Below are 26544 nucleotides of genomic sequence, written 5' to 3'. Positions count from 1 at the left end.
CGAACAAAGGAATCACCTTATACATAAGGTTATTTAAAAATTCTGTAGACAATTCATGTTTTCAGGTTGCTTTAAAATACTTGCAGCAGTCTATAGTACTGTAATAGGTATATACTATTTAAAGATGCTTCCAATCATGGATAGATGCCATTTGACTTCTTTTCATGGCATCCTATTAATTTTGACTGTGTTTATTGTCTGAACTAAGATGGAGTTAAATCCCATGGGCAACCCCTGTTACTGTTTGTTTCCAAACAAAGGAACACCTTATACATAAGGTTATTTAAAAATTCTGTAGACAATCCTTGTTTTCAGTTTGCTCTAAAATACGCAGTAGTCTATAGGACTGTATTAGGTAGTTATACTATTTAAAGATGCTTCCCTTCATGGATAGATGCCATTCAACTTCTTTTCATTGCCTAAACTTCTTATCCATTGATTGTATGCTTTGATTTTGGAAATACAAATTTCTGTCTGATTTGACAAGAACTAATGAATGAAAGCTTGAATATTTTATGCTGGGACTGTGTTTATGCTTTAGAGTTTTCATTTTCTGTTATTGCTGTAAGGATTTTCTTTTTTTAATCTTTGATAGATAAATTTTCAATGAATTTCCTTCTTATCTTTTATATTTCTAAAATACCTGGACTACTGGAAATGGACAATTAAGAAGGGAAGAAATGAGGGTAGACAGAACTACATTCTTCTTTCTTCATGTCTAATGTTGTCTCTCGTTTTCTGTTTCAGTTCCATCAAATTGGCAAATGCATGGTTTTGATATTCCAATTTACACAAACACTGAGTATCCATTTCCACTCAATCCACCATTTGTCAGCACTGAAAACCCCACTGGATGCTATCGAAAATCTTTCATTCTTCCGGATGAATGGAGAGGTATGAACTACAATACAAATTATAGCATGAATGCATAGGAGTTCATGAAGCTTTTCTGTCGTGCTAATTAACAGATAAAGGCTAGAAATTGTATTAAAAAGAAAAAAACATATGCCTGCAATTCCAGAATCAAACTGCTTATCATCACTATATATTGCTGCCTATCCATGCTGACAACTTTTTTGTTTATTTGTTAACTTTTTTGAGAAATGCATATTTTAGTTATTAATGGACTTAATAATCTATACTGATCTTAACGTTTAAACAAGCCAAAGTAGAAAGCAGCTGAGTTTAGGCCCAAAGATCAATAAATCAACATCTTTGTGGAAAACATTTGACTTGAATTCTATAAGAGTTGCACCCCTGTATTCTTATTTAGGAAAAATAACTTTTTCTGATTGGAGCCGATCTACTTTTCAGGTCTAAACAGGGCTGCCCTTGTTCTGTGTCAAATGGCAGAAACTTCCATTTATTTAGGTCATTTAAACTTCACATTATTTCCCTCATTCATTCAATGAGCAACAGCACGAGTAGATACATACAGTGAACAGCAGAATAAAGAGAGTTTGAACAGCAGAAACAAGGAAGAGTGACTGGCACTTAAGTGGCTATGCCATATGTTCTGCATGATCAAGGGGGACAAGTGCCAAGTAGATGGGTTTAAGAAGCATGACTTGATACCTTAATAAGTGGTAAATTCTGAGGTTTTGAACAATGAAGTTATTTTTACCAAATTTGCATGGACATTCGGATACGGTACTTGATACGAATACTCAATGTCTATTTTTATATATATTACAGATAGAGGACCAAAAGATCAAAGTTCAGGTACAATATGAGGTGCAAGAACCAATCACCATACGAACAGCTCAAGCAGGGCACTTAGTTTCACCGATGAACAAAAAAGCTGATTACATGCAGAGACAAAAAACGATTATAGCATTACCAGAATAAGATAAACAGTCTATTCCCAGCTGCATTTTTTATTACTGTCATTTTTATAAAATTCAATACCACCAAATATACCAATGACTGGATCAGCTTCATCCTCAAGATTTAAGTCTTTCACTATTGGGACATACTCCACCTTTTTCTTTGAATTTTTACCGAGCTCTTGCAGTTCTTCTTCAACAGGCTTGGGAATGTTTTTCTTCGTATAGTTATGCAACACCTGAAGCTAGTCCTAATACACATTGTTCCTATATTGAGGCCAGAAATGAGCTCTCATGATGTCTTTCTTGCAAACCAAAGCAAGATCTTCTTTGAGCAGAATCACGAATCTCTCTTTCGGAATCTCTAGAGTCATGGAAACCTACATCATAATGTTGAAAATCACAAGCTCAAAATGAGCTTTTGTAAGATGCCTTCTAATGACCAGGAAGATGCCCTCATTCCTTGCTTTCCAAATATGCCACAAAATATCACAAGTTAACAGCAACCAAAAATGATTGAGCTGAACAGAAAACATTTTCACATAACCAAGTAAAGCCATCCTTGTTGCCTAGCCCCACAGCCATACCCAAAAAAAGAAGACTAAAGTTTGGCAGCAAACAGACAATCAAAAAATAAGTGTTCAAAGGATTCATCAATGCAACAAATATTACATTGGTTAACAGAAAAACCAGGCATGTGTTTACCATGGAAAACAGCTAATTTCTTTACAATCAATAACCATCTCCAACAAATTTTCTTGGGTTCACAAATAGGGGACTAAAGATACTTAAGCAATGAGGACAGATCAAGATCAGAGATTTCAAGATTTCGATTAATATGAATAGCATTTTAGACCTCTTTTGTGTCCACCAGCATCCATTAAGTTGTTTGGAGAATACTTTATCTAATACTGTATTATCTTGCTACTCGAGGTTACCCATAATTTCAGTATTGAATCTCAACTCAATTGCAAACTCAAAGCTGTAGAAAGCTTTTTTAAGCACAAAGAATGTTCTTCTTTGAGATTTAGGGATACCATATTTTTCTTTCAAAACATTCCAGCCCAGAAGACTTCCTAGAGTTAAGGAGTTAATAACTTTGACAATTTTATCCTTATCAAAATTTTTTCTTAACTCCTCTTTCTCTTCAACTACAATATTTGAAGGAATAATGCTTCTAATATAAGATCTAGGAGCAAAACTATTAGAACTTTCCGCAGACGAAAATAGATTCTTGTAGAAGTTCTGAAATGCATCCCTCATCAAATTTAGATCCATAGTTGATTCGTCATTAACCAAAATAGGGCCAATTTTCTCCCTATTATGTTTGGCCCTCCACTATTTTTAAGACTCTGAAGGCATCTTAATTGATGTTTTGTTTCAACTAGGCTGTTGTACAAAGACAAATTTGAGCTATTTTGCTGCAAGCTCTCCTCTAGATTCGGGAATCTCTCCTTTAGATTCGGGAATCCCTCCTCAAGATAGTTCTCAACTCTCCTTCTATCAAGAGCTCTCTTTTTCCAACTTCATATTTCGCTCCATGAAGAAATGTTATTTTCCCATCTTTCAATTGCTGAACTTGGAATAGAGAACTATTGATTAGTCCCATCCTTCTGATACTGTCCATACAGTCATTATCTTGCAGCAGATGGGTGTTCAGTTTAAATAATTGAGATCTACAAAAAACATACTTATTGCTTGAAGCAATTGTTGTCACAAAAGTTTGCACCCTTGCTGAGCTATCAACTCAATGACCTCGTGAAACATGGAAACAACCCTGAAGTGTGAGACCTTGCGCAATGGGGTTGAATCTTCGGAGAAGGCTGGCTTCCTTCTCATTCCAAGTGCAGGTGTTGAACCAACTCAACACTCCAAATTCTACTTCTAAACCTATCCTAACAGCATGCCAAGGAAAAGAGAAGAAAAAAATGCTGAAATGAAAGGAGGTGATGCACCAAGATAAGAGATGTTCCTCTACCCACCCCGAAATGACACAAAGAATAAATCGAAATACCTTGGAGATGCACAAACTTCATTTGCATGAATGATCCCAAACACATGTATGGAAAGTTAGAATTTGCTAAATGTCAAAAGGAAGGTTTCCCACAAATCACACCCAGAAACAAGTTAACACAACATATGTGTGAGAGAAATCCACAAAAGACACATTTAAAATGAAGGCAAGAGAACATACACAACATGCCTAAGTTGAAGAAAGGCAAGAATGATAATTTTAATTCATTCTTAGGCCAATGGCCAAACTTACAATTGCAGAATTGCAAGAAAATATATAAATCTTAAAAAGAAGTGAAAGAGTAGAGAGTAGCTCAAGCCAACAGGGAGAGAACCCTTTACAATGAGGCTTAACAGCCTATATATAGCAAATTGGTCACAGAGGAGAGACCAATGGTCAAGGAGAGGAAGCCTTGACCCTGGCGTGCAAAGAGGAATGTCAGTTAGGGAAGGCAGGGAGGTGCACAAACTTGACCTGGTGTGTATGCAAGCAACTTGGCCATACCCTGACAAGGCAATCCCAAGAAGAAAAGTACTTCAAGAAGGTGGATTGTTTGACATTCCAAAGTCAGAGCATGCAGTTCTGACATGAAGGCCATCAAGTAACCATAAATAAGCATGGCCTTGGACTCCACTTGATGGCAACCCAACAAAAACATTAAATGCGCCCCTATAGCTCCATGAATGAAAGTAGACAAGTTGCAAGGGTTGGTGGAGCATTAAGATCCTTGAGTGTTGATTACGTCATCTGGAAGTGTCGCAAATCATTGGAAGTTGGACGTCGGGTCTTGCCGCAAGGGGAGAGGAGTCTTGGAACCCTGGGGTTCTGGGATTCCGGGGTCATGAGGAAAAGGCTTAGAACCTGGGGGTTTTGGGATTTCGGGGTCATGAGGAAAAGGCTTGGAACCTGAGGGTTTCGGGATTCCAGGGTCATGAGGAAAAAGGCTTGGAACTTGGGGGTTCCGGGATTTCGGGTTCAAGGAAGAGAAAGGCTTGAGAATTGGGAATTCCGGGATTTCGTTTCAAGGAAGCGAAAGGCTTGAGAACTTCCGCCTTTCGACAAGACGACACTTAACATTTCACGATTCCATTGGTTTTGTCCTTGATCAACTAGGGCATAGCTGGTCCATGGAACATCTCTGATTAGTTTTCACGAATGGACCAAGGATGTCATAAAATGTCAACATTTTTGTGATCTCCGCGGCATGCTTGCCTGCTAAGCATGGAATCTTGAAACCTTAAGCATCCATTGGGCACTGAGTCACTGGAAGGACCGAAAACATGTGTGTGGCAGCACTTGTAGGGAAGTTGGAAACTAGAGCATACATTCTCTTAAGGAGAATGCAGTAGGTGCAAAAGCACTTATGAAGGAAAAACAACCTCTGATCTAATATTTACATTGTCATCAAGACCCTCTTTAGAAGCAAGGCTTAAGATGAATCCCATTCACCGGGATTGGAAGAACTTCACCATCAAGTCTAGAGAGATGAAATGCATTGGCCTCCTTGCAACTGGTGATGACATATGGACCACTCCAGATAGCATCAAATTTGGAGTGTCGCTCGGCTTTGGCTCTGTCTACATCGCACTTGAGAACTAGATCTCCCTCTTTGAAGACCCTATTAGTAGCCTTTTTGTCAAAACTTCTTTTGACTTGTTCTTCTTGAGCCTCAAGCGTACGCATAGCCTGACCTCTAACCTCTTCTACTTCCATTAGCTCAGCTGGCCTTGTTATCATGGAATCATTCTCTGTCAATTCTAGCTGATGTCCTAGTTCAAGAGAGGGTAACTCCAGTGAAAATGGGAGCCTTGCTTCCTTCCCATATACTAGCATGAAAGGGGAGTTACCAATCACCCTCTTGGGTGTGATCCTGTCAGCCCATAAGGCTGTCCTCAACTTGGTATGCCAAGACCTCTGATTGTCATCAATTGTCCTTTTGTTTATATTGATGAGGTTTTTGTTGGAAGATTCAACTAAGCCATTACCTTGAGGGTAATAACTGGATGATGTCTTTAAGTATATACCATGCTTAACTGCCCAAGAACTGATTTGGGTTCCAACAAATGCCTTGGCATTATCTGATATGATGGTGGAGGGGACACCGAATCTTGTCACAATTCCATCAAGGAATTCCAACACTAAGGCCTTAATGGCGTCTTTCAATGCAATTGCCTTTGTCCACTTGGTGAAGTAGTCTGTTGCGGCCAAGATCCACTTGTGGCCAGCACTAGAAGGTGGATTTATCATGCCAATGAATTCTAAATCGCATTGTGCGAATGGCTGATTTGCTTGAATAGGGTAGAGAGGAAGGGCAGCTAGCCTTTTCTTTCCAGAGAAGAAAGCATATTTATCGCAGTTCTTCACCCATCTATGTGAGTCACTGAATAAGGTTGGCCAGTAGTAACCAACACTCATTATTTTGATAGTTGTAGTCCTTGCAAAGAAGTGGCCCCCTGAAGAGCCATCATGAAATTCTTCTAATAATTTGCTGACTTTATTTTGCTCAATACATCTTAGCAAGACTCCATTAGAGTCTCTTTGGAAAAGGGTGCCATCCACTAAGACATAGGGGATGGAGTGCAAACTGAAGTGTCTTCTTTTGGTCTTATCTAGACCTTGGGGGTATCTACCTTCCATTAAGAAGGTGGTCATGTCACTCACCCAACTGACCTGAGTGTCATCGCTAGTTGGTTGATCCTCTTGTAACACAAGGGCGATCTTTGAAGGAGTCTCTGAAGACGAGACAAGCTATTCACATAGGCCCTTGCCTCTTACAAGCTTGGCGATGATGTTGATGTCGTATTCTTTGGCCTTGGTTATCCACCCAACCCTCTTCTCACCGATGTACTTGTTTAGAAGGAAATCTTTGACACTTGCATGTGGAACTAAGAGCTGGATCCTGTTGTTAGACAACATCTGCCTAAACATTTTCGATGCTCTTACAACAGTGAGGACCTGCTTCTCTAAATAGCTATACCTAAGCTCATAATCCTTTAATCCCTCACTGAAGAAGGCAATAGGTTGTTCCAAAATATCATTGTTCAGCTGTGTTAGGACAGCTGAGATGGTGGATTCTCCTTCAAAGGTATAGAGGATAAAATCCTTTTCATAGTTAGGATTGACAAGGGTAGGGGCCCGAGCAATTGCTTGCTTAATTTCTTCAATTTCGGCCCTCCCTTCCTTGGTCCAACTGAAAGCCAAATTTTTCTTTAGCATGGAGGTGAGGGGTTTTACCATGGTGGCAAGGTTGGGAATGAACCTCCTTACAAAGTTGATCCTACCAAGGAAACTTTGTAATCCTTTTTTGTGACTGGGGAGTTGAAGAGAAAGAATAGCCTCCACTCGCTTTGGATCAATGGCTAAGCCATCCTTGGATACAATGCGTTCTAGCAATCTTCCTTGATTAGTAGCAAATACACATTTTCTTGGGTTCAAGGAAACATCACATTCCTTGCATTTCATGAACACCTGCTCATGATGACCAAAATGATCAACTACGTGCTTCGAATAAATAGTTATATCATCAAAGTATATAATAGAATATTAAAATAATGTTAATTTTAGTATTAATGCTCAATAGTGTATATTCTATTTTGGTTAGATCGTCTTCGATCTCCTCAGCAGTTTCTTATTAGAAACTTGCTATTCTTGTAAATATTCTTGTATTATTTATGAGCGTCTTGCTCATTCTGTTAATTCAATCAATTCTTTGAAATCCATTGCGTGTCTCGCACTGTTTTATGGTATCAAAGCCTGAATAAAGAATTTGTGAATTCTTTTCCGAGATTTTTCGGGCCTCATAGTTTCGCTGCAGATTTTCGAAAAAATTGTGTTCAAAAGTCCGTTTTGGACTGTGTTTATGCCGTGTAATGGGATTCTTCCTGTTCGAGTCTGTCTAGCGAGGGTTTTCGGCATTTTTCAGCGCGGTACAAACCCGCCATTTTTTCTGCAACCTGCAACTTGGTCAAACCTGCGTTTTTTGACTTTCGGCTAGGGTTTTGACCCTCCAGATTCAGTCAAAATTTTTTTCTGAGTACATATTCGTGGTGGGTTTTTCGAGATCTCAATTGGGTCGTTAGAATTTTCTGTGTGCCTCGATTTTTGAGCCAGCGGATCCAAATTCCGACAACAGATTCTTTTTGGGTTTTTCACAAGGATTTCTGGGCTGTCTTCAGATTTTTCTGGGTGATGTTAGAAGGCAGTCAACGCTTTAATGGCCACAATTACAACATCTGGAAACAGCGTATGTTGACCATTTTTGAATATAGGCGTCTTGACCAGCTTGTTTTGGGAAAAGAGCTCAGTCCTGGTACACCTGGTGCAGATCAAGATAAGTTTGATGAACGCAATCGGGAGGCAGTTATGCTTCTCAAACTCTCAGTGACTGATGATCAGTTACCGCAGATTCCTTCCGGCAAGACAACTTCTGACATTTGGAAGCATCTGAAGGAATTGCATGAGACATCCGACAAGAGCCGAGCATTCTTTCTAAAGAATCAGCTGTTCTCCATTATGATGGACGAACGTATGTCCTTATAGGAACACCTCACGAGGATTAAGGACATTCGAGATCAGCTCGAAGCTATTGGTCGGACTATGGAGGAAGAAGACATGGTAGTAATCACTCTGAAAAGTCTTCCGAAATCGTATGAACACTTCATTGAGACCCTCAATATTACTTCCACTAATGTTGATCTGAAGTTTTCAGAATTGTGCACCAAACTTCTACAGCAGGATCGCTGGAAACAACAGTTTGGTAGTGGTACTACATCAGCCTCCTCGGAAAATGCCTTCACAGCTCAATCCTTTTAGAAGGATAAAGGCAAATTTCAGTCCTCTCAGTCTTCTCAGCAGAAAGGCTCTTCTCAGACACAGGATGGAGCTAAGAAGAAGAATGTGCAGTGCAATTACTGTCACAAGTACGGCCATATGAAGAAAGATTGCCGTCAGAGGCTCGCTTCTGAACAAAAGAAGCAGGGGGGGTCACACCAGAAGGCACATGTTGCTGAACATTCCGAGCAGAAGGAGTCTGCCTTTTATGCCTTTATGGCTAAGAGGTCTTCAGATCATACCAGGTCTTCTGCTTGGTACATCGACTCTGGTGCATCACGTCACTTTTCTCATCAGCGTGACTGGTTTACAGACTTATCTCCTTTCAGTGATTCCGTTGTATTTGGCGGAGGTGAGGAGTATACAGTTGTTGGCAGAGGCACTGTTCAGATACAGTCTGGTGGTAGGACTCTCTTTTTTCTGAATGTGTACTATGTTCCTGGAATGGAACTTAATCTGCTCTCTGTCAGCCAGATTATGAGGAATTCTCCTCAACTAGATGTGGTGTTCAGTGCTCACAAGTGCTCCATCATTGATCGGGAGACTCGTCTTACTGTTGCTGTTGGTCTAGAGGATCATGGCCGATATAGGCTTCTTGACACTGGTGATTCTTCTGAAGTGGCTCTGGCAGCTCGTGTTTCTCCTCTCAGCATTTTGTGGCATCAGAGATATGGACATCTCAACATTCAGTAGCTCTCTCAGCTATCTCGGGAGGGACTTGTTTCGGGGTTACCTGATATTCAGACTCAGCATCTTGGAGTATGTGGCGCCTGTCAAGCTGGCAAACAGCATCGGACTTCATTCACACATGGAAAGTCTTGGCGCGCATCTAAGGTACTTCAATTACTTCATGCTGATATTTGTGGTTCTATGAATACATCTTCTGTTACTGGTTGCAAATACTTTTTGCTTATTGTAGATGATTTTAGTAGAAAGATGTGGGTGTACTTTCTTAAACATAAATCAGATGTATTTAGTATCTTTCAGAAGTTTAAGTCCTTTGTTGAAAAAGAGTTTGGACATAGTATCATTACTCTTAGGACAGATAACGGGGGGGAATTTTGTTCTTCTGCATTCTCCAACTTCTGTGATACCCATGGCATCAAACGCCAATTGACTACACCCTACACTCCTCAGCAAAACAGTGTTGTCGAGCGTCGCAATCGTACGGTTGTTGAGATGGCTCGCTCTATGTTACAACACAGGAGTGTTCCGAATAAGTATTGGGCTGAAGCAGTGTTTACTGCTGTCTACCTACTTAACCGTTCTCCTACTCAGGCTGTTAAGGGGAAGACTCCAGAAGAGGTTTGGTCTGGTCGGAAGCCGAAGATCAGCCACCTGAAGGTTTTTGGCTCTGTTGCCTATGTTTGGATTCCAGATGCTAAGCGCTCCAAGTTGGATTCCAAAAGTCAGAAACTCATGATGACAGGATACAGTGATCACCATAAGGCCTACAGACTGATAGATATAGACACTGAACGTCTTATCTTCAGTCGTGATGTTGTATTTGATGAAGACAGAGGATTTTTTCAGTCCCCTTCTTCTGAGCAGAGTTCTGAGGATCAGCCTCACAGTGTTCTTATTCCATTAGGTTCGCCTGATGGGAGGGATGATGCAGAATCTATTTTTGATGATGCACTACCTGAGTTCCCTCCGGAGAACAATCCTCCTCCTGCTCCTGATCCTGAGCCTCTTCCAGCTCCTCCAGATGTTCGCACTTCTACTCTCCGGCCTAAATGGTGGGCCAAGACCATTGGTGATCTCAGGGATAATGAGCTCATTGAGGGTAGAACCTCCCGTAATAAGAGCAAATAGCAGCATACAGTCAATTTTGCTCTCATGGCTAACATACACAGTGTTTTTGAGCCTCAACATACTCAGAGGCTAAAGGTATACCTGAGTGGGAACAGGCTATGGAAGCTGAGTTCCAGAGTCTTCAGAAGAATCACACTTGGGCCCTTTCTGATCTTCCTTCAGGGAAGAAGCCCATTAGCTGCAAATGGGTGTACAAAGTAAAATACAAAGCTGATGGAACCCTAGACAAGTATAAGGCTCGTCTTGTTGCTCGTGGGTTCTCACAGAAAGAAGGCATTGACTACGAGGAGACTTTTGCTCCTACAGCCAAAATGAGTACCATACGGCTCGTTCTTGTCTTGGCAGCCCAGTTTAGTTGGAAAGTCCATCAGATGGACGTCAAGAGTGCTTTTTTGAATGGTGACTTACAGGAAGAAGTCTACATGACGCAACCCCTAGGATTCAAGGTTGCTGGTCAAGAACAGAAGGTCTGTAGACTAGTCAAAGCACTCTATGGTCTGAAACAAGCTCCTCGGGCTTGGTACATGAAAATTGATAAGTACCTGACAGATCATAACTTTCAGCGGAGTCCATCTGATGCAAACTTGTATATCAAGCATTCTAGTAATGATATTCTGTTTGTGGTTGTCTATGTGGATGACTTAATCATTACTGGCAGTTCAACACATTTGATCACTGGGATCAAACAGGATTTGTGCCGCACCTTTGATATGACAGATTTGGGACTTCTACATTACTGCTTAGGAGTTGAAGTCTGGCAGACTGAGAACAGTATCTTTCTCTCTCAGTCCAAGTATGCTAGAAGTCTTGTGGACAGGTTCAGAATGCAGGATTGCAAACCTGCCTCTACTCCTATGGAACCCGGGCTCAAACTTTCAGCTCAGTCATCTTCACCAGTTGTGGATGAATCTCTGTTCAGGCAACTAGTGGGCAGCCTCATCTATCTTATTGCCACTAGACCTGACATCAGTTTTGCAGTGAGCTACATTTCACGCTTCATGACAACTCCCAAGGCTGATCATTGGATAGCAGCGAAGCGTGTGCTGCGTTATGTGAGTGGCACTCCTGATTTTGGACTTCTGTACACTCGGAGTTCTGATCCTATACTCAGTGGTTACACAGATTCTGACTGGGCAGGTTCGGTTGATGACCGTAAGTCTACAGCAGGGTATGTGTTTAGTTTGGGATCTGGTGCTGTCACATGGACTAGTAAGAAGCAGCAGGCAGTGGCTCTCTCCTCAACAGAAGCAGAGTATCGGGGAGCAGTTAAGGCATCTTGTGAGGCGGTTTGGCTTCGACGAATGCTTGCGGATATGCATGTCTCCCAGGTAGGTCCTACTCCCTTGTTTTGTGATAATCAGGGAGTGCTCAAACTCGCCAAGAATCCAGTCTTCCATGAAAGAACCAAGCATGTGGAAACTCATTGTCACTATATTCGACAGCTGGTTGAAGACGGATCCATTCAGTTGTTGTATGTTCCTTTCTCGGAGCAGCTAGCAGACATCTTCACCAAGCCCCTTGGTCCTCATAAATTTGTAAAATTCAGGGGGTCTATAGGTGTAGTTAATAGATTGAGCATTAAGGGAGGGTAATAGAATATTAAAATAATGTTAATTTTAGTATTAATGCTCAATAGTGTATATTCTATTTTGGTTAGATCGTCTTCGATCTTCTCAGCAGTTTCTTATTAGAAACTTGCTATTCTTGTAAATATTCTTGTATTATTTATGAGCGTCTTGCTCATTCTGTTAATTCAATCAATTCTTTGAAATCCATTGCGTGTCTCGCACTGTTTTAGTATATAAGCACAAACTTTGCTAATACACCCTTGAAAGACATGTCCATTGCTCTTTGAAACGTGGCACCTGCGTTGGTTAGCCCAAAAGGCATCTTACAATAAGCATAGGTACCTGTTGTGACCATTTCACACATCGCCCCATTTGAAATGGGGACCCCCTCTTTTTGCTCGCCTTTCGCTTCGTTTTTTAGGGTTTTGTTAGTCAGTCAATTGTCTGGATTTAGGGTCAAGCCTTAGGGTTTTAATTGCCGTCTTTTCAGGCCAGAATCCAGTCAGTTTTGAGAGCTTTTTTGAGCCTCCTTTCGTAGGATGCAATTTTGAATGTAATGAGTTCGCCAAAATGGTCTATTTTCAATTGGAAATTTTGAGTGCAGAGCTTAAATTTGTCTAAGTGTTGAAGATGAAATGTGAATTTTTGTCCAATTGAGTAATTTTGACTAAATTTTGACCTGTTTGATTTTTGATCCTAGGCATTTGAAATGATTTGTTTTTGCCTTGTGAAGTGATTAAATTTGTGAAATCATGTTATTTTGGCCTGTAGGAGCAAAATCGCTCCTGTCCCTCAGTGAAGGACCGGAGCTTGTTTTCAAATATCTTACTGTTCCTGCAGAGTCAAGATGAATTTCGAATTGGAAGTGGTAGAGAAAGGCGTGATCTTTCCGTTGAATATAAATTGAAGAATTTCACGAACACGGAAATGCCTCCAGGAGTCAAAATCGCTCCTGTCCCTCAGTGAAGGACGAGAGCTAAAAATTAAATATTGCTTTGTCCTTGCAGGATTTTAATGACTTGACGATTTGAAAAGGTCCAAGGAAAGATGTTTTATCAAATGAATATAACTTGAAGTGCCGTCTTAAAGGAGAATGACTCAAAATGTAAAAATCGCTCCTGTCCCTCAGTCAGGGACCAGGGCGAAGTTCTTTGTAGCTCCCGTCCCTCTCCAAGGGACCAGAGTGAAGTTCTTCATAGGGCACGCACTGGGCAAAGATCAAGTCAGTTTTACGTTCAAAGGCAAGAAAAGAGGTGAGTTGAACCCGTTGAAGATAAATTGAAGATTATGAAACGTCAACAAGGGACTTAAATGCCTAAGTTCGCTCCTGTCCCTCAGGCAGGGACCAGAGCGAATTTTGTTTTAGACAAATTTCTTGCCAAGTTTGAAGGAATCCCAAGGCATGGATGGATGAAAGGAGGTATGATGAATCCGTTGAAGATAATTTTCGAAGATGATAAAGTAAGATGAAGCCCACAAGAGCAAGATCGCTCCTGTCCCTCTCCAAGGGACCAGGGCAATATAATGACTATGATGCCTTTTCCTCCAAGTTCAAGATACTCCAAGACGAAGAACAAGGTGGCAAGGACGTTTCGAAGCATCTTCATCAAGCACAAAACATCAAAGGTCGCCAGCATTGAAAGATTTGCACTATAATATCCCAGTTCGCTCCTGTCCCTCAGGAAGGGACCAGAGCGAAATTTGCATAAAGGCTCTAAATTTTGAAAATTGATCACGTTCCAAATGTCCAAAGGGATCGAGAGACTTTATTTTACACGATGAAAGTGATTGCAAGTTGGTCAAAACAAGGACAAGCTCAAAATGTTGAAGTTCGCTCCTGTCCCTCAGGAAGGGACCAGAGCGATATTAATCATATTGGCTAAATCTCTCAAAAATCACGTGAGGTCAAGGTTTTTGCGGATCACACAAGGTCTAAGGCATCATAACAAGGTGATATGCAAAAGGGTTAAACGTTAAATGATCATCAAATTGAACAAAGAGGCTATATCGCTCCTGTCCCTCAGGAAGGGACCAGAGCGATTTGCATAGGATCCTTCATTTTCCTTCAAATGCATGTCAAGGCAAGTTTATACAAGATCAAGGACGTCCTTTAAGAAGTAATGAACGAAGAACAAAGATCAAAAGTTTGCCAATTTGAGCCAGGACATAAGGATCGCTCCTGTCCCTCTCCAAGGGACCAGGGCGATATTTGCTAAGTTACTAGTTATCCTTCGAAGATCACGTTAAAGCAAAGTTGCAAAGGGTTTGAGACGTCTTTTGAAAGGTGATGAACGTGGAGTTAAAATCAAGAACGAAGTATTTTAAGCTAGAAGACAAGGATCGCTCCTGTCCCTCTCCAAGGGACAAGGGCGATGATCCTTCCAACGTCTAAATGCCTCATAAAAGTCAAGTGATACAAGCATGGAGTAAAGAAACAAGGTTATTATTCGCCTCGTGATGGAAATTTGAGATCAAAGATGCAAGATCAAGGAGAAAACACTAGGATCGCTCCTGTCCCTCTCCAAGGGACCAGGGCGATATTACATCCAAAGGCACTAGTTCGCACAAAGCAAGGCAATCAAGCTCGAAGGACCCAACTAAAATGCCGATTTGAACGTAAGGATCAAGACTTTGGACGTCAAAAATGCAAGGATCATGACCCAATTGATGGATCGCTCCTGTCCCTCAGTCAGGGACCAGGGCGATGAGGTTTGTATATTTCATTTTCAAATTTTGGCGCTCAAGCACACATTTTTGAATTTATTTAAATGCTAAAATTCGATAAGTTTGAAAATCCAATTAAAATGGCATTTAAATATTGCACTTGGTATTAATTAATTATTTTGCCTTGTAAAAATCGAAATTTATTAATTAAAAATGAAGGCATTTAATAATTAATTATTAATTTAATAAAAAAATCAAAGGGAGCGCTTGGTATTTTATTGTTTTATGAAGGTCCGCCCTTGTATTTATTTAAAAATCGTTTAAAATGCCTTATTTAATTACCAAGTCGGCCTATATGGAGGTGAGAGGTAAGCGCTATAAAAGGGAGGTGATGATTTTCATTTTTACATTATCATTTTATCATCTTCATTCAAGTGCGATTTGGAAGACAAAGGGAGAAGTGCGAAGTTGTGTTTGAAGAGGTGCGAATTTCATTTCAAGCTAGAAGGCGCTAGTAACATCCAAGGTGGTGCGAATCTAAAGTTTCATATTGTGCGAACTTGAAGAAGATATTGGAGATCACATCAAGGACATATCAAAGGTGGCGAGGTTGATATTTTGAAGAAGAAATCACGTTGAAGAGAGATCTAACGTCAATTTTGCCTAGGCGATTTTTATTCATTTGCATTCTAGAGTTAGCTCTCTCGTGAGGTATGGCGATTTGGTTTCATTGTTTTAAGTTTTAGATCGTCATAGCTTAAATTTTGAAATTTTGAATTTTGAATTCCTAGCTCAATCGTTTTATTTTAGGAAATGATAACTCAAAGACTTATCATGAAGTTTCCTAAAATATTCTCTAATCCATGTTATTTATTGCAGGATCTAGTTTCTCATTATGAAATGTTGTGTAGGTATGGCAACCCCGAAGGCGGGAGCATCCACCAGTCGTTCAGCTCTCATGAAAGAAGATCAGAGGACCGAAGAAGTGGAGACCAAGATCGTGTCGAAGTGGAGCAACATTGGAGATACAAACTTAGGCAACTTTAGCACGAAGAAGTTTCGAGAGGTCCCTTACATTGGCAAGCCATCACCTGTCGCCCGGAGAATAATCGAGAGTGGCATCATTAAGGCGGCCGACTTTCCTCCAGCTGTTCAGTGCCATGAGTTGATGATCGAGTGTGCTCGTCACTATGATCCACGATCCAGAACGATCGTGTCCAATGAGGGAAACACTTTGGCGTACCTTTCAGAGGAAGCTATAAGTGAAGCTTTCCATCTTCCAGAGCACAGGGACATAATATACAAGAGCATAGAAGGAGCCAGGTCAATGTACGAAGATGATCCAGATGCTTGTTTAAGCATAATTAATAAGAACTGGTTACTCAAAAGCCGTCCCCGTCTGAGCAAGATCCCGAACACACCACACAGGATTGATTTCCAGGAGGAGTACAGAGATTTGATTACAATGCTCAACCGAGTTACAGGAGCCCCTCACGCCTTCTACTTTGAGAAGTGGATGTTCTACTTCATCCAGGTGATTGTTCAGGGAAAAGGTACGATACATTGGGCTAGGATGATTAGCCATTGCTTGGACGTACAGTTGAGGAGACTCAAGGCTACTAAGTCCTTCCACATGAGTTCATACGTCATCTATGCCTTGATTAGGAGTCTTGAGTACGCAGGACTACCTCACAGAGGGGTGATTGGAAGAGGACCCGGCGAGGTCAGAGCTTGTGATTCCTATGCCTACTTGCATCATCCGCCAGGAAGCAACTACAAGCTAGTTAATGATACCTTCACGATGAACATCACAAGGACGTTGCAAGGTGGGATTCACAACAGATTATCTCAAGATGCACAGGAATTAGTCAAGAGGTACGGTGCTTGGTTTATTCAGTTTCCGAAGTTCACTTATATTAGAGTGCATGGATGTCCTTTACCTCCATACATGTTGCCGAGATATCCGACAGACAGAATTGTGTTACTTGAAGTAACAAGGCAGTTGGCAGCATATGCGAAGGCATTCAGACACAGACATCAGAATGGAGTTCCAGTACCTATCATTTTGGGCAATTCAGTTGAGGTATGTCCTAATGCTTTAGCCATGGATGACGCAGAGAAGGAGTTAGCCTTGTATTCTTTTTCATCTTTTGCTTTGAGAGAAAGCTTTGATCCACATGGACATTTAGAGGAGACGGTCGGCAGAAAGTTTAGGCATTAGTACCAAATAGAAGATTTTATGATGAATCTCTTAGATGATCTTGAAGTGAAACGGAAAATGCATTCTAGATTGCCTTTGGATTTCATCAGGAAATGCAGGATTTATAGAGTGGCCGACCAAGCTCAGGACAGTGGCAGACATATCCAGTCATCCTATGATCGAGAAAGCAAATCAATAAGGTTAGATTGGAATGAGCCTGAGGTCGTGGATCTAGATACTTTGATGGCTCCAGTTTTGTCTTATACTCGCAGATGGGTTGACGTACAGCATCAGAAGTTGAGAGAACAAGGTATAGCTATGACTTTCACTTTGGAAGAGAAACCAGCCGAAGGTGGAGCTAGTGTGAGTGAAGGCAATCCTAATCCTAGAAATTCAGGTGAAGGTAACCTTCGATGTGCCAGTGAGGGCAATCTCCATCCGAGAGGTTCGAAGAGGAAAGAGAGACCTGGAAAGAGAGAATCTTCCAAGAAGAAACAAGAGGCCAACAGAGATCGATCATCCGGTACTTCTTCTAGACCAGAGAAAAGGACACTTCAAGTGGAAGAATCCATGGAGTCGATGGTACAGAACGACAGGCAGGAAGAAGGACAGGCACAACAAGGGTCACCAGATGGATCTCTCCAGGACTATGAGTTAGATGAAGATAAAGAAGACAATGAAATGACATCTCCTCCCAGACAAGAGGAAATAGTGCATAAAGAAATTCAAGTTCAAGAGACAAGATCGGCTATCCCAGATTGGTTGAAGGAAAGATTAACCAAGGTGATCGTAGTAGAGGACGAAGATAATGCAATTGATTTAGAGAGCCTTGTTGGACGCTCACATGAAGTAACAGAAAAGAGGAAGGCTACCAAGATGTCCAAGATGATTCGAGATGAGACTGGATCCAGAAAACTGTAGATAGCTACACCGGCAGTAGACAAATATGAAGGTGAGATCTTAGCAGAGGAATATGATATACAGACATTTGAGCTAGGACCATCCACAACAGAGCAGACATTGGATGATGCCACCGATTCATTTGAAGCATTGAAGGACAAGCTTAGAGAAGAAATGGAGAAGAATAGAAAGCTTGAGAGAGAGGTCGGTGCATGGAGGACATATTTCAGTCACATCAATGAACCTTTGGGACGTCAGGATCCAGCTAGATCACCAGTGCAAGCACTTCCACTTCAATCAATCAATGAGGCAGAAAGATTCAGGAACATGGTCCAGCGTACAAGTAATTGGATGGATAAATCTCATACAGTGGCCATAGAATTTGTAACAAGGATGATGAAGATTATTCATCAAGCTATCCAGGTTCTTGAGATAATCCACAATTTGATGATAACAGTAGCTGCATTTGCTCATACTAAGGATGTTATCATTCCTGTCTTGAAAGTAATAAGACACACATCAAGGAAGGTCTTAGCACAAGAGAAGATCATGGATGGAGGACCTCACAGTTTGCTTCAGTGGTCAACCTTACTCCATATGAAGAGTGTTCTCTTCGAGGACATCAGTACTAAATGTAGCCAAGTTGAGGAGATGATCAATCCTATCCAGGACAGAGTATTTGAGGTACTTCGTACCATTCTTGGCAGAAGGATCGAGGTCGAGACAGATGTGGATATGCAGGAATTAGAGGATAGAATCAAGGTCATTTTTTGCAAGGACGCTAATGTTACAGATGAGCAATATGATCAGATGTTTGCCACCATGCCCCTGATTGAAAGAACAAAGGAACTTGAATCTACTTGGGACGCAGCTCTTCTAGATGCATTCGATCAGGTCATCCACTTGGAAGAGAGTGTGAAGAATCTTCCCGAGATTCCAATTATAGAAATCGAAGGAATCGTGACAAGATTCATTGCATATGCCAAAAAAGAACATTGGAAAGGGAATAAGATTCTAGATGAAAGGTTGTTATAGATGACATGGCATCTTATTTGTCATTGGTTTATGTCTCCTAGGTTTTTGTGCCAAATTTAATATTTGGCTATGCATTTAATATTGTTCAGTAAAAAGGAGGCCATTTGTAACAAACCCTAATTAGGGTTTAGGTGTCATGATCTTGACCGTTGATCTACTTTCGATCTGGACCTTTCATTGTAATTGGGGATGCTATTTATACCCCCATTTTTCATTTCATTTGAAAATAGTTAGATATCAAAGAGTTTATTGTATTAGAGAATTTAGAGTTAGAAGCAATTTTATTTTGTAGCAAGATTGAGTTTTGAGGAAAGGAATTCAAGCAATTGTTGTACATGATGACTTTGAAATCAATGAAATATTGAAGTTATGGTGTTTTGTTGCAACTTTCTTGGTTATCTTCATGGTTGTTTAATCTACTTGAATCATGCTCAATCAAAGTAGTGTGTTAGTTTGAAGGACATAGTGTGAAACTTGATCTTTGGTAGGATTTGTAATCCAAACCACTAGCTTCTTGCTGATTGTAGGAACGCCTTGCGTGGTCGACTGGAGAATACCTTGAATCCCTTAATCTTCAATCATTATCGTATCTTAGATATGTACCTTCGTGGTAGTACCTTTGATCTTTGATGTATTGAAATATCATTTTGTTACCTTAGAAGATCGCACTAATTTCAATTGAGTTGTTATTTTATGGCAAAATTGAAGTTGGTTGAATCTTGCCAAGTCTTGTCTACACGAAGTCATTCTTAGGGTTAGGCTAGATTAGACCTCTTTCAAACCCTACTCTTTTGTTATTTTTGAATAGTTTCTTAGTTTAGCAAATCTTTAGCTTTCGGAATGCGTAAGACCCCTTGAAGGAAACAACAAATCACATCATACCGCTGGAAGCTTGTCCACACGTAGAGACCCTACTAATCAGAACCTTGGAGTCTTCCTAACTGATCCTTTATGCGAATCTTCAGTAGTTAGAGGCTTTTTCTCAAGAGAGGATAAGATGCCTATTGGTATTTTATTCTGTGTATGATGGTGTACAAAATACACGTCAACAGTACCCCACTTAGTAGTAAATGTAGTCTTGTATTGGTCTGACTCTTGGACTAAAATCTGATTGTAGCTTGTCTACTCTTATTGCTTTGCCAGAGATATACTCACAACTTCACAGGGATAGTGCAAGCTCCAAGGGAATAAAGGATTTTTAGACTGGAGGTACTCATTTAGGCACCCCATTCTGGCGTAGCCTAAGACAAACACCTACAGTTGAACTAAGCACAATAGTAAGGTTCAGACTAACCATATACGGTGACCTACAATGAGTAGGCCCCCAATGGTATGAACCTGAAATCAAATCAAATACCCCCACATTTCGCCATCAAAATCATTTAACTCTACTTAACCAGCTGAAAGGAAATCATGCAAACAGAAGAAAACAAAGTCACAAACACCATACTTCAATGTTCATATATTGATTTCAATTGCCATTACAACAATTTCTTCCAGCAGTCCTATTCTATTCTACTTCTAATATGCAAACTGCATCTAACTATTCTAACCTACCTAAAAATCTAAACTTCTAACCCTTTACAAAAGAGAGGCATTGGCCTTTTATAGTTTTTACAATTTGAATCAAAGGTTAGGATTGAGACCATCCGACGGTTGCAATCTGCCTTCTAGAAGCTTGGTAGCTTTAGCCCATGCCTAGTAACTTCCATAACGTCCCAGTTGCTTTCTCAACCACTTCCTCAGCTACATGTAACTGTTTGACGTCAATTTTGTAGATCAAGTAGTTGGGAATAACTGACCTGTGTACCCCCTTGTTTTAAATGCATTAAATAGGGCCCATAGATAGCTATTTACATTAAAACAATTCAGTTTTGCAAACTGATTTTCTGGAATTTCTAGCTGTGCATCTTCTAAGTATTCTGCTGATGCCTTTTAGAGACTCACATCAACATCACTTTTGTCCCGACTTTATGGCACGCTCTTCAATGCTCTATGATCACCATGCTCGTGCTTCGCCTTCCTTTTCGGCTTGATCACGATCGCATCTTCAATTTGCGTTTTAGGTTTCCCTTCGACTCTTTCTAGCAGCGCTGATCTGCAAAAGAAAACGAGTTCGACTTGAATCGATTACCTTGAATATATAAATAATTGTGGCAAATATTAATTGCTTTCAAGGTAACGCTAGGCTTTTCTCTGACAAAATGACCATGCTTTACCCCTCTCATTACTTCGTTCGTCTTAACATCCAACCATTTTAAGGGTAAAGTTAGGCAGTTTAGAACAAAAGTGCCAAAAAGTTCCCTTTATGATTTCACTTAATGTTTTCTTTTTAGGGAAAAATTTGGCTATCTGGAGCAAAAGTGCCAAAAAAAAAAAAACGCCAACAACTCAAAATGTTGGCCGAATCCATTCGAACTCATACTTGGTTAGACTCCTAAACACTGTGTGGGCACCCAATACTCCGAGTCTTCTCCGACATTTCTGAGGGGATTCTTTTGGGTTTTGAAGACCCAATACAAAAGAGCGATTTCACTTCTCCCCTTTGAACGAATGGCAAAACTCATTTTTTGGTTTCAAATCTTAACACTGAGCATCGTGATTTTATCGTTAAAAATAGGGGCTCTTACAAGTCACACAAATTTCATACCGTGCCTTAAAATATTTAGAAACCCCCCTTTCTTGAGATTTTCTTTGGCTTTGGACAGGCAATAGCACCCTAAACTCACGGGGAAGTCGATTTCATAGTTCGCGATTTAAACTTCGACCCTAGTTGCATTTTAGGAAAGTTCAATTTTTTTGACAGAGCTTTTCCTTTCTCTTACGGGCAGACCGCAGACAAAAACGGGGGCCCCTTGTGAAGCAGGGGTGTGTGTGCGATACGCACAACACTACTGTCATTCTCATTGCTGCCCATGTTGTTTTGAGATTGAATGCAACTCTAAATTGAAAAAATGCAAAAAATAAAAAAAATATGAGACATTTCATGCTTCAAGCTTTGAAAAAAATTGAAAAAAATAAAATGAAAGTATAAAAGACTTACCTTTTTGAAGAATTTGCAGCTCCATTGCCCTAGATTGAATCTCTTTTCCAATTGGCTCCTTCTAATCTCGTTCAAAGAGAAGTTATCCCTTTAAACTATACTGCTCCTCGTTTTTCGTCACACACAAATGTTGAAATGAAAGAAAATAAACAACTAATGCTCCTTAAGGGTAATTTGGGAGGTTGGGGCACACATAACTATAAAAAAATGCTCTTTTTTTTTAACGTAAGAGTGTTTTTAAAAAAAATGGGAGGCTTGACGCTGGCTGTCCTTGGGGCTGTCAGAGTATGTCCCAGGCGTCACTTGTCATCCTCGATGCTATGCCTCAATGTCCCCTATTCCTGGGGACGTTTCCAGCATTTTTTTGGCAAATTGGGGATGTCTTGAGGAGTCTCCACATTGCCAGGATGTCTTAGAAACAGGGACAAGGTTTTAGGTCTGGGGATGTGTCCCCGAGTAACACAGGCAAAATAATTTTTTTTGTGTAGACTCCATTAAAATAGCTTGAAAATTCATCAATTTTCAAAAGACAAAAAATACCCTTTGGCTCCAAAAGTGCCCAACACCTCTATTTTGACATAAGATTCATGTTTTGATCATTTCTATTGTTTTTTTTGCATTATAATGGCTTTTAGGGAAAAACTCTCAAAATTTTCATCAAATAAATTACACTGCAATTTTGATAAAACGAAAAGCATAGGAGAATGGTAATACTATTCTAATTCAACTCTAACTTTTCAACGTGAAAAAGATTGGGCATAGGCAAAGGAAGGAATTAAATACCTCAAATTTAGCCAAAAATCAAAATGAGAAGGTCTACAAACACACACAACAAATGCTCGAATACATGCACATGCATACACCCTGACCAATTCCTATCCTATTGCATCTGATCTCATCCAATTCCATTCACAATAGCCCCCACAATCAACAATTCATATTTTGCAAGGAGAGTTTTCCGATTTCCAGTTTTCTTCAAAAATATTAAGTAACAAAAATGAACCCTTTTTCCTTTTTTAACCCCAATTCAAATTCTACTTTTTGAAATAAAATAAAATAAAATAATTTTTCAATTTTCAACTTAATTTCCTTAACTATTTTTTTTCAAAACACATGATAGACATACATTTATAACTATATTTCCATTTCAAACTATAAAAGCATGACTTAAAACTGTAAAAGCATACTTTCAATTTAAATTTACAAAAACCAAAATATTAAATCATTCACCGGGCATCTAAGTTGCTGAATCATGGGGTTTTCCGGGCAATTCTGGGTAGGAAACGTACTGGAATCAGATTCTGAAACGAATCTCCTGTGGATACATCCAGGGTTCACGTTTTTAGATGCCGAAATGTTTCTGAAATGTTTAGTGATTCTAGTTTGAGCTTTTTGATATTCTTAAGACCTACAATGCTGATTAGTGAACTCAAAACTTATCTATCATTACATTCTAGTTTGATCTTTTTGATATTGAAAACTGAATTTAAATTAGTATGTTATGTTTCAAAATTTGAAATTTGTAATGGTTTTGTTTAGCATATGTATTGGTATTATGACATTCTAAACTTAATTTTACTTTTTAGCTACATATATATACATACATACAATAAATGTACCGAAAACTTACCCAACTCCCAAAACAATTTCTGTCATACCGGCATTTCGTACCCACGTACCCATTCCCATTCCCATACCCAATTCGGCAACTTAGCTGGGCATTCATGTAGGTTTGGGGTTTTCAAATCATACCAAAGATGATACCTGGGGCAATTTACTGAATAAACTAATGGGAAATTGTACTTGCACCGAATACGACAGGTATGGCTAAATAGTTATGGCCAACGTGACATCTCCCATATAACCATTGTTGTGGTATAAGTTTATAACTCAGACTTGTGGAGCAAGGTGAATAAATACCCTGTACTTGTAATCATTCCACAAATGTCAAGGGTACTTGGTCAATGTATATAAATAGCTGAAGCATAGCGAAATTACCCAATGGTATGTAAACATCATATACATAATTTCATTGCATTTAGCTGATATAAGTCATCTTAACATTTAATTACTACATAAATATTAAAGCCTTACAAAATCATAAAATTATTTCCATAATAATAATAATCAGGTATGCTGCCATCTTGCATGCATCATAAGAAATATCGCCACAAAAGGATACATCAGGTCTCCGTAAGGGACTTGCAACAATAACATATACGCATCTCAATGCAAAGAATACCAGCAACCAACATGTTGAGGAATCCTCATCGCAAACATGCATATGATCCAAACACACCAAGAGAGACAAGAACATAAGCCATAAAGAAATGGTGAAGATGAAACACTGTTGTTCATTCACAACAAGAAGCACAATCATAAAGATGACCTATGTATCCCTTGACACACACAAAGAAGCAGTGCCGAGATCCACACCTCAAGGCTGCAAGCAGTAGTGGCACTACACAATTATCTTTGTTGGCAGAAATAACAATTAAATAGTTCCTTGGACATACCTAGATCTTATAGTCATTCTAGGTCTTTTAATTCTTGTATTCTCAATCTAATTGATCATTTATGGACATTTGGGCTTCCAAAAATATGCACATCAAACCTCATAGCCAGCATTTTGATAGTATCATCCAACATTTCATGATCCTGTTTAGTTTCCTCCATGGCATCCAGGCAACTAATTTGAGCTTTATATTCAGCCCTAATCTTCTGCATTTCCACTGCATTAGTAACATCCTCCAAGCTCTTCTTCCTGTCAAGACTTGTCTTGTGGGAAGCAATATGTTTTCCTTGCCTCTCAACATTCTGTTGAACATCAAAATTGTGATCTAAATGCCACAGATCTGGATATAAATGCCCAAAAAGTGAAAGCTTAGAGATCTAAGCACAACATGCACTAGATCCTAGCAGAGCTCAAACCCTAACATGCATACCTTCCACTCTGGGTCACATAACATTTATGAAATTTTGCATTCTCGATGATGAGGCGTCATTCCCCGTCCTTAATCATATTCTCTTTGTCAATATATAACATAATATTGACCCCATGTAGTGATGATACAATGGTTGATAAACATATCAATTTGTTTAAATAAGGATACCTGATCGATCAAGTGTTATGTTTATAAAAGATTAAACGAGTGATTAGTTGCAGTGTATTAACTTAAGACAAGACAGCGATTGACCTTGTTAGGAAAAGGTTTAAGACAACAATTAACATCGTACACAGCAATTGACAAATGTCCATGAAGAAATACGATTAAGGGAAAGGCATGTCCATTCCCAAGAAAAGACAACTGTTGAGTCCATAGGTTATTTAAGGGAATCGATATTCATTCCAAGAGGGGAGAAAAAGAAATCAATCAATCATCCATGGGGGGAATCAAACATGAAGGACAAGGCGTAGGCTCGACAAACCATCAAATGAATGGAAGAACATTATGGTTCGCTCCTTCTAACAGCAATCTCCACTTGTTAATCAATTATGGGTTAAGTATAAGAAACATTGATAAGGACAGATTTAATATGTTGTTAAGGAGAAGCTAAATTTTTGAAATAATTCATAGTTAAGCAACGGTTAAGCTAGAAAGAGACGTCACCTTTCAAGAAGGGATGTCCATTCAAAAGGCACAGCCTCCCAGCGATAGAGAAGGGTATAAGGAGAGACGGGCTAGATTCCATCATCAAGCAATCTACAGCGGATCAAAGGCCACACTTATACCGGCAACTGAGCATCAACACGAATCATATTAGTTAAGTTTGCAGAAGCAAGGACTATGGTACAAACTAACCTCATGTGACTAGGTGTTTAATACAAATCTGCAAATAAATATATATCTGGATATGTTTGTAAATTTAGTAGCAATATTTATATAGAATTAGTCCAAGTAAGATGTATGCACTTGAAGAAGTGGTCCAATCTGTTTGTTGCCTCTTGTGGGAAGAGGATAGAGGTGTAATCCAGTGGCGACGAGGGGCTCACAAGTGGTCATAAGAACCCTTGGAGTCAAGGAACCAGTCACGCTCTCTATGCCAGACTCACAAGATGATTTGTGTATAAGCAATGGGTTTGGAGGGACAACAACATGGGTCGCAAAGTCTAGCAAGGAGGTTAGAAGCAACCATTCCTTGGGCTTCATAGACAACGGACCCGAGCAACCCTTTCATGTCTCATATACCCACTCTTTCTGTTGTTACATGAGAGTAGATTATAACAGATTAAGAATAAGGGAATACTAGGAAGGAGAATACAAGGAAGTAAAAGCACTAGGCTCCAGCAGGTATGCCAACCCGAGTGTGGGCCAAGAGGCCAAGTTGACGAGGTCCTTGGTGCTCTTGGGCTTGTTGGAGAGGGATAGACTCGAGGCGCTTTGTGTGATTCTCCTTGAGCTCCATAATGGGAATAGGTGTAGGGAGAGAAAGGGTTGTTGAATCCTTCATATAAACTGGGCAATATATAAAGAGTGTTGAATATATGATCTATCATAGCATAATGGAAATGTTGACTTACTCGTTGTGCAGGTTCCAGACCAAGCTTTAGTTGACAATAGTGTCCGTCTATTGTATTTACTATGTACCAAAATTGTGATTCTAGGTCAGAATATAAGAGGGTTCCATTAGGGGACATTACATGAGGT

The 26544-nt window shown here is 39.8% G+C and overlaps 1 protein-coding gene across 1 annotated transcript in view; it reads left to right on the top strand.

The window, feature by feature from the left end:
* The window catches only part of LOC131060759 (uncharacterized), a 297226-nt gene that overhangs the window by 52644 nt on the left and 218038 nt on the right, over window positions 1-26544 (top strand). The window contains exon 4 of the mRNA XM_057994137.2: window positions 748-894. Coding sequence (XP_057850120.2) covers window positions 748-894 — 147 coding nt within the window. The remainder of the gene's footprint in view (window positions 1-747; window positions 895-26544) is intronic.

This window comes from Cryptomeria japonica, chromosome 10 (assembly GCF_030272615.1).
Source record: "Cryptomeria japonica chromosome 10, Sugi_1.0, whole genome shotgun sequence".
NCBI lineage: Eukaryota > Viridiplantae > Streptophyta > Pinopsida > Cupressales > Cupressaceae > Cryptomeria > Cryptomeria japonica.
Note: the sequence above shows the minus strand (reverse complement) of the source record. Positions and strands in the feature narration are given on the sequence as shown.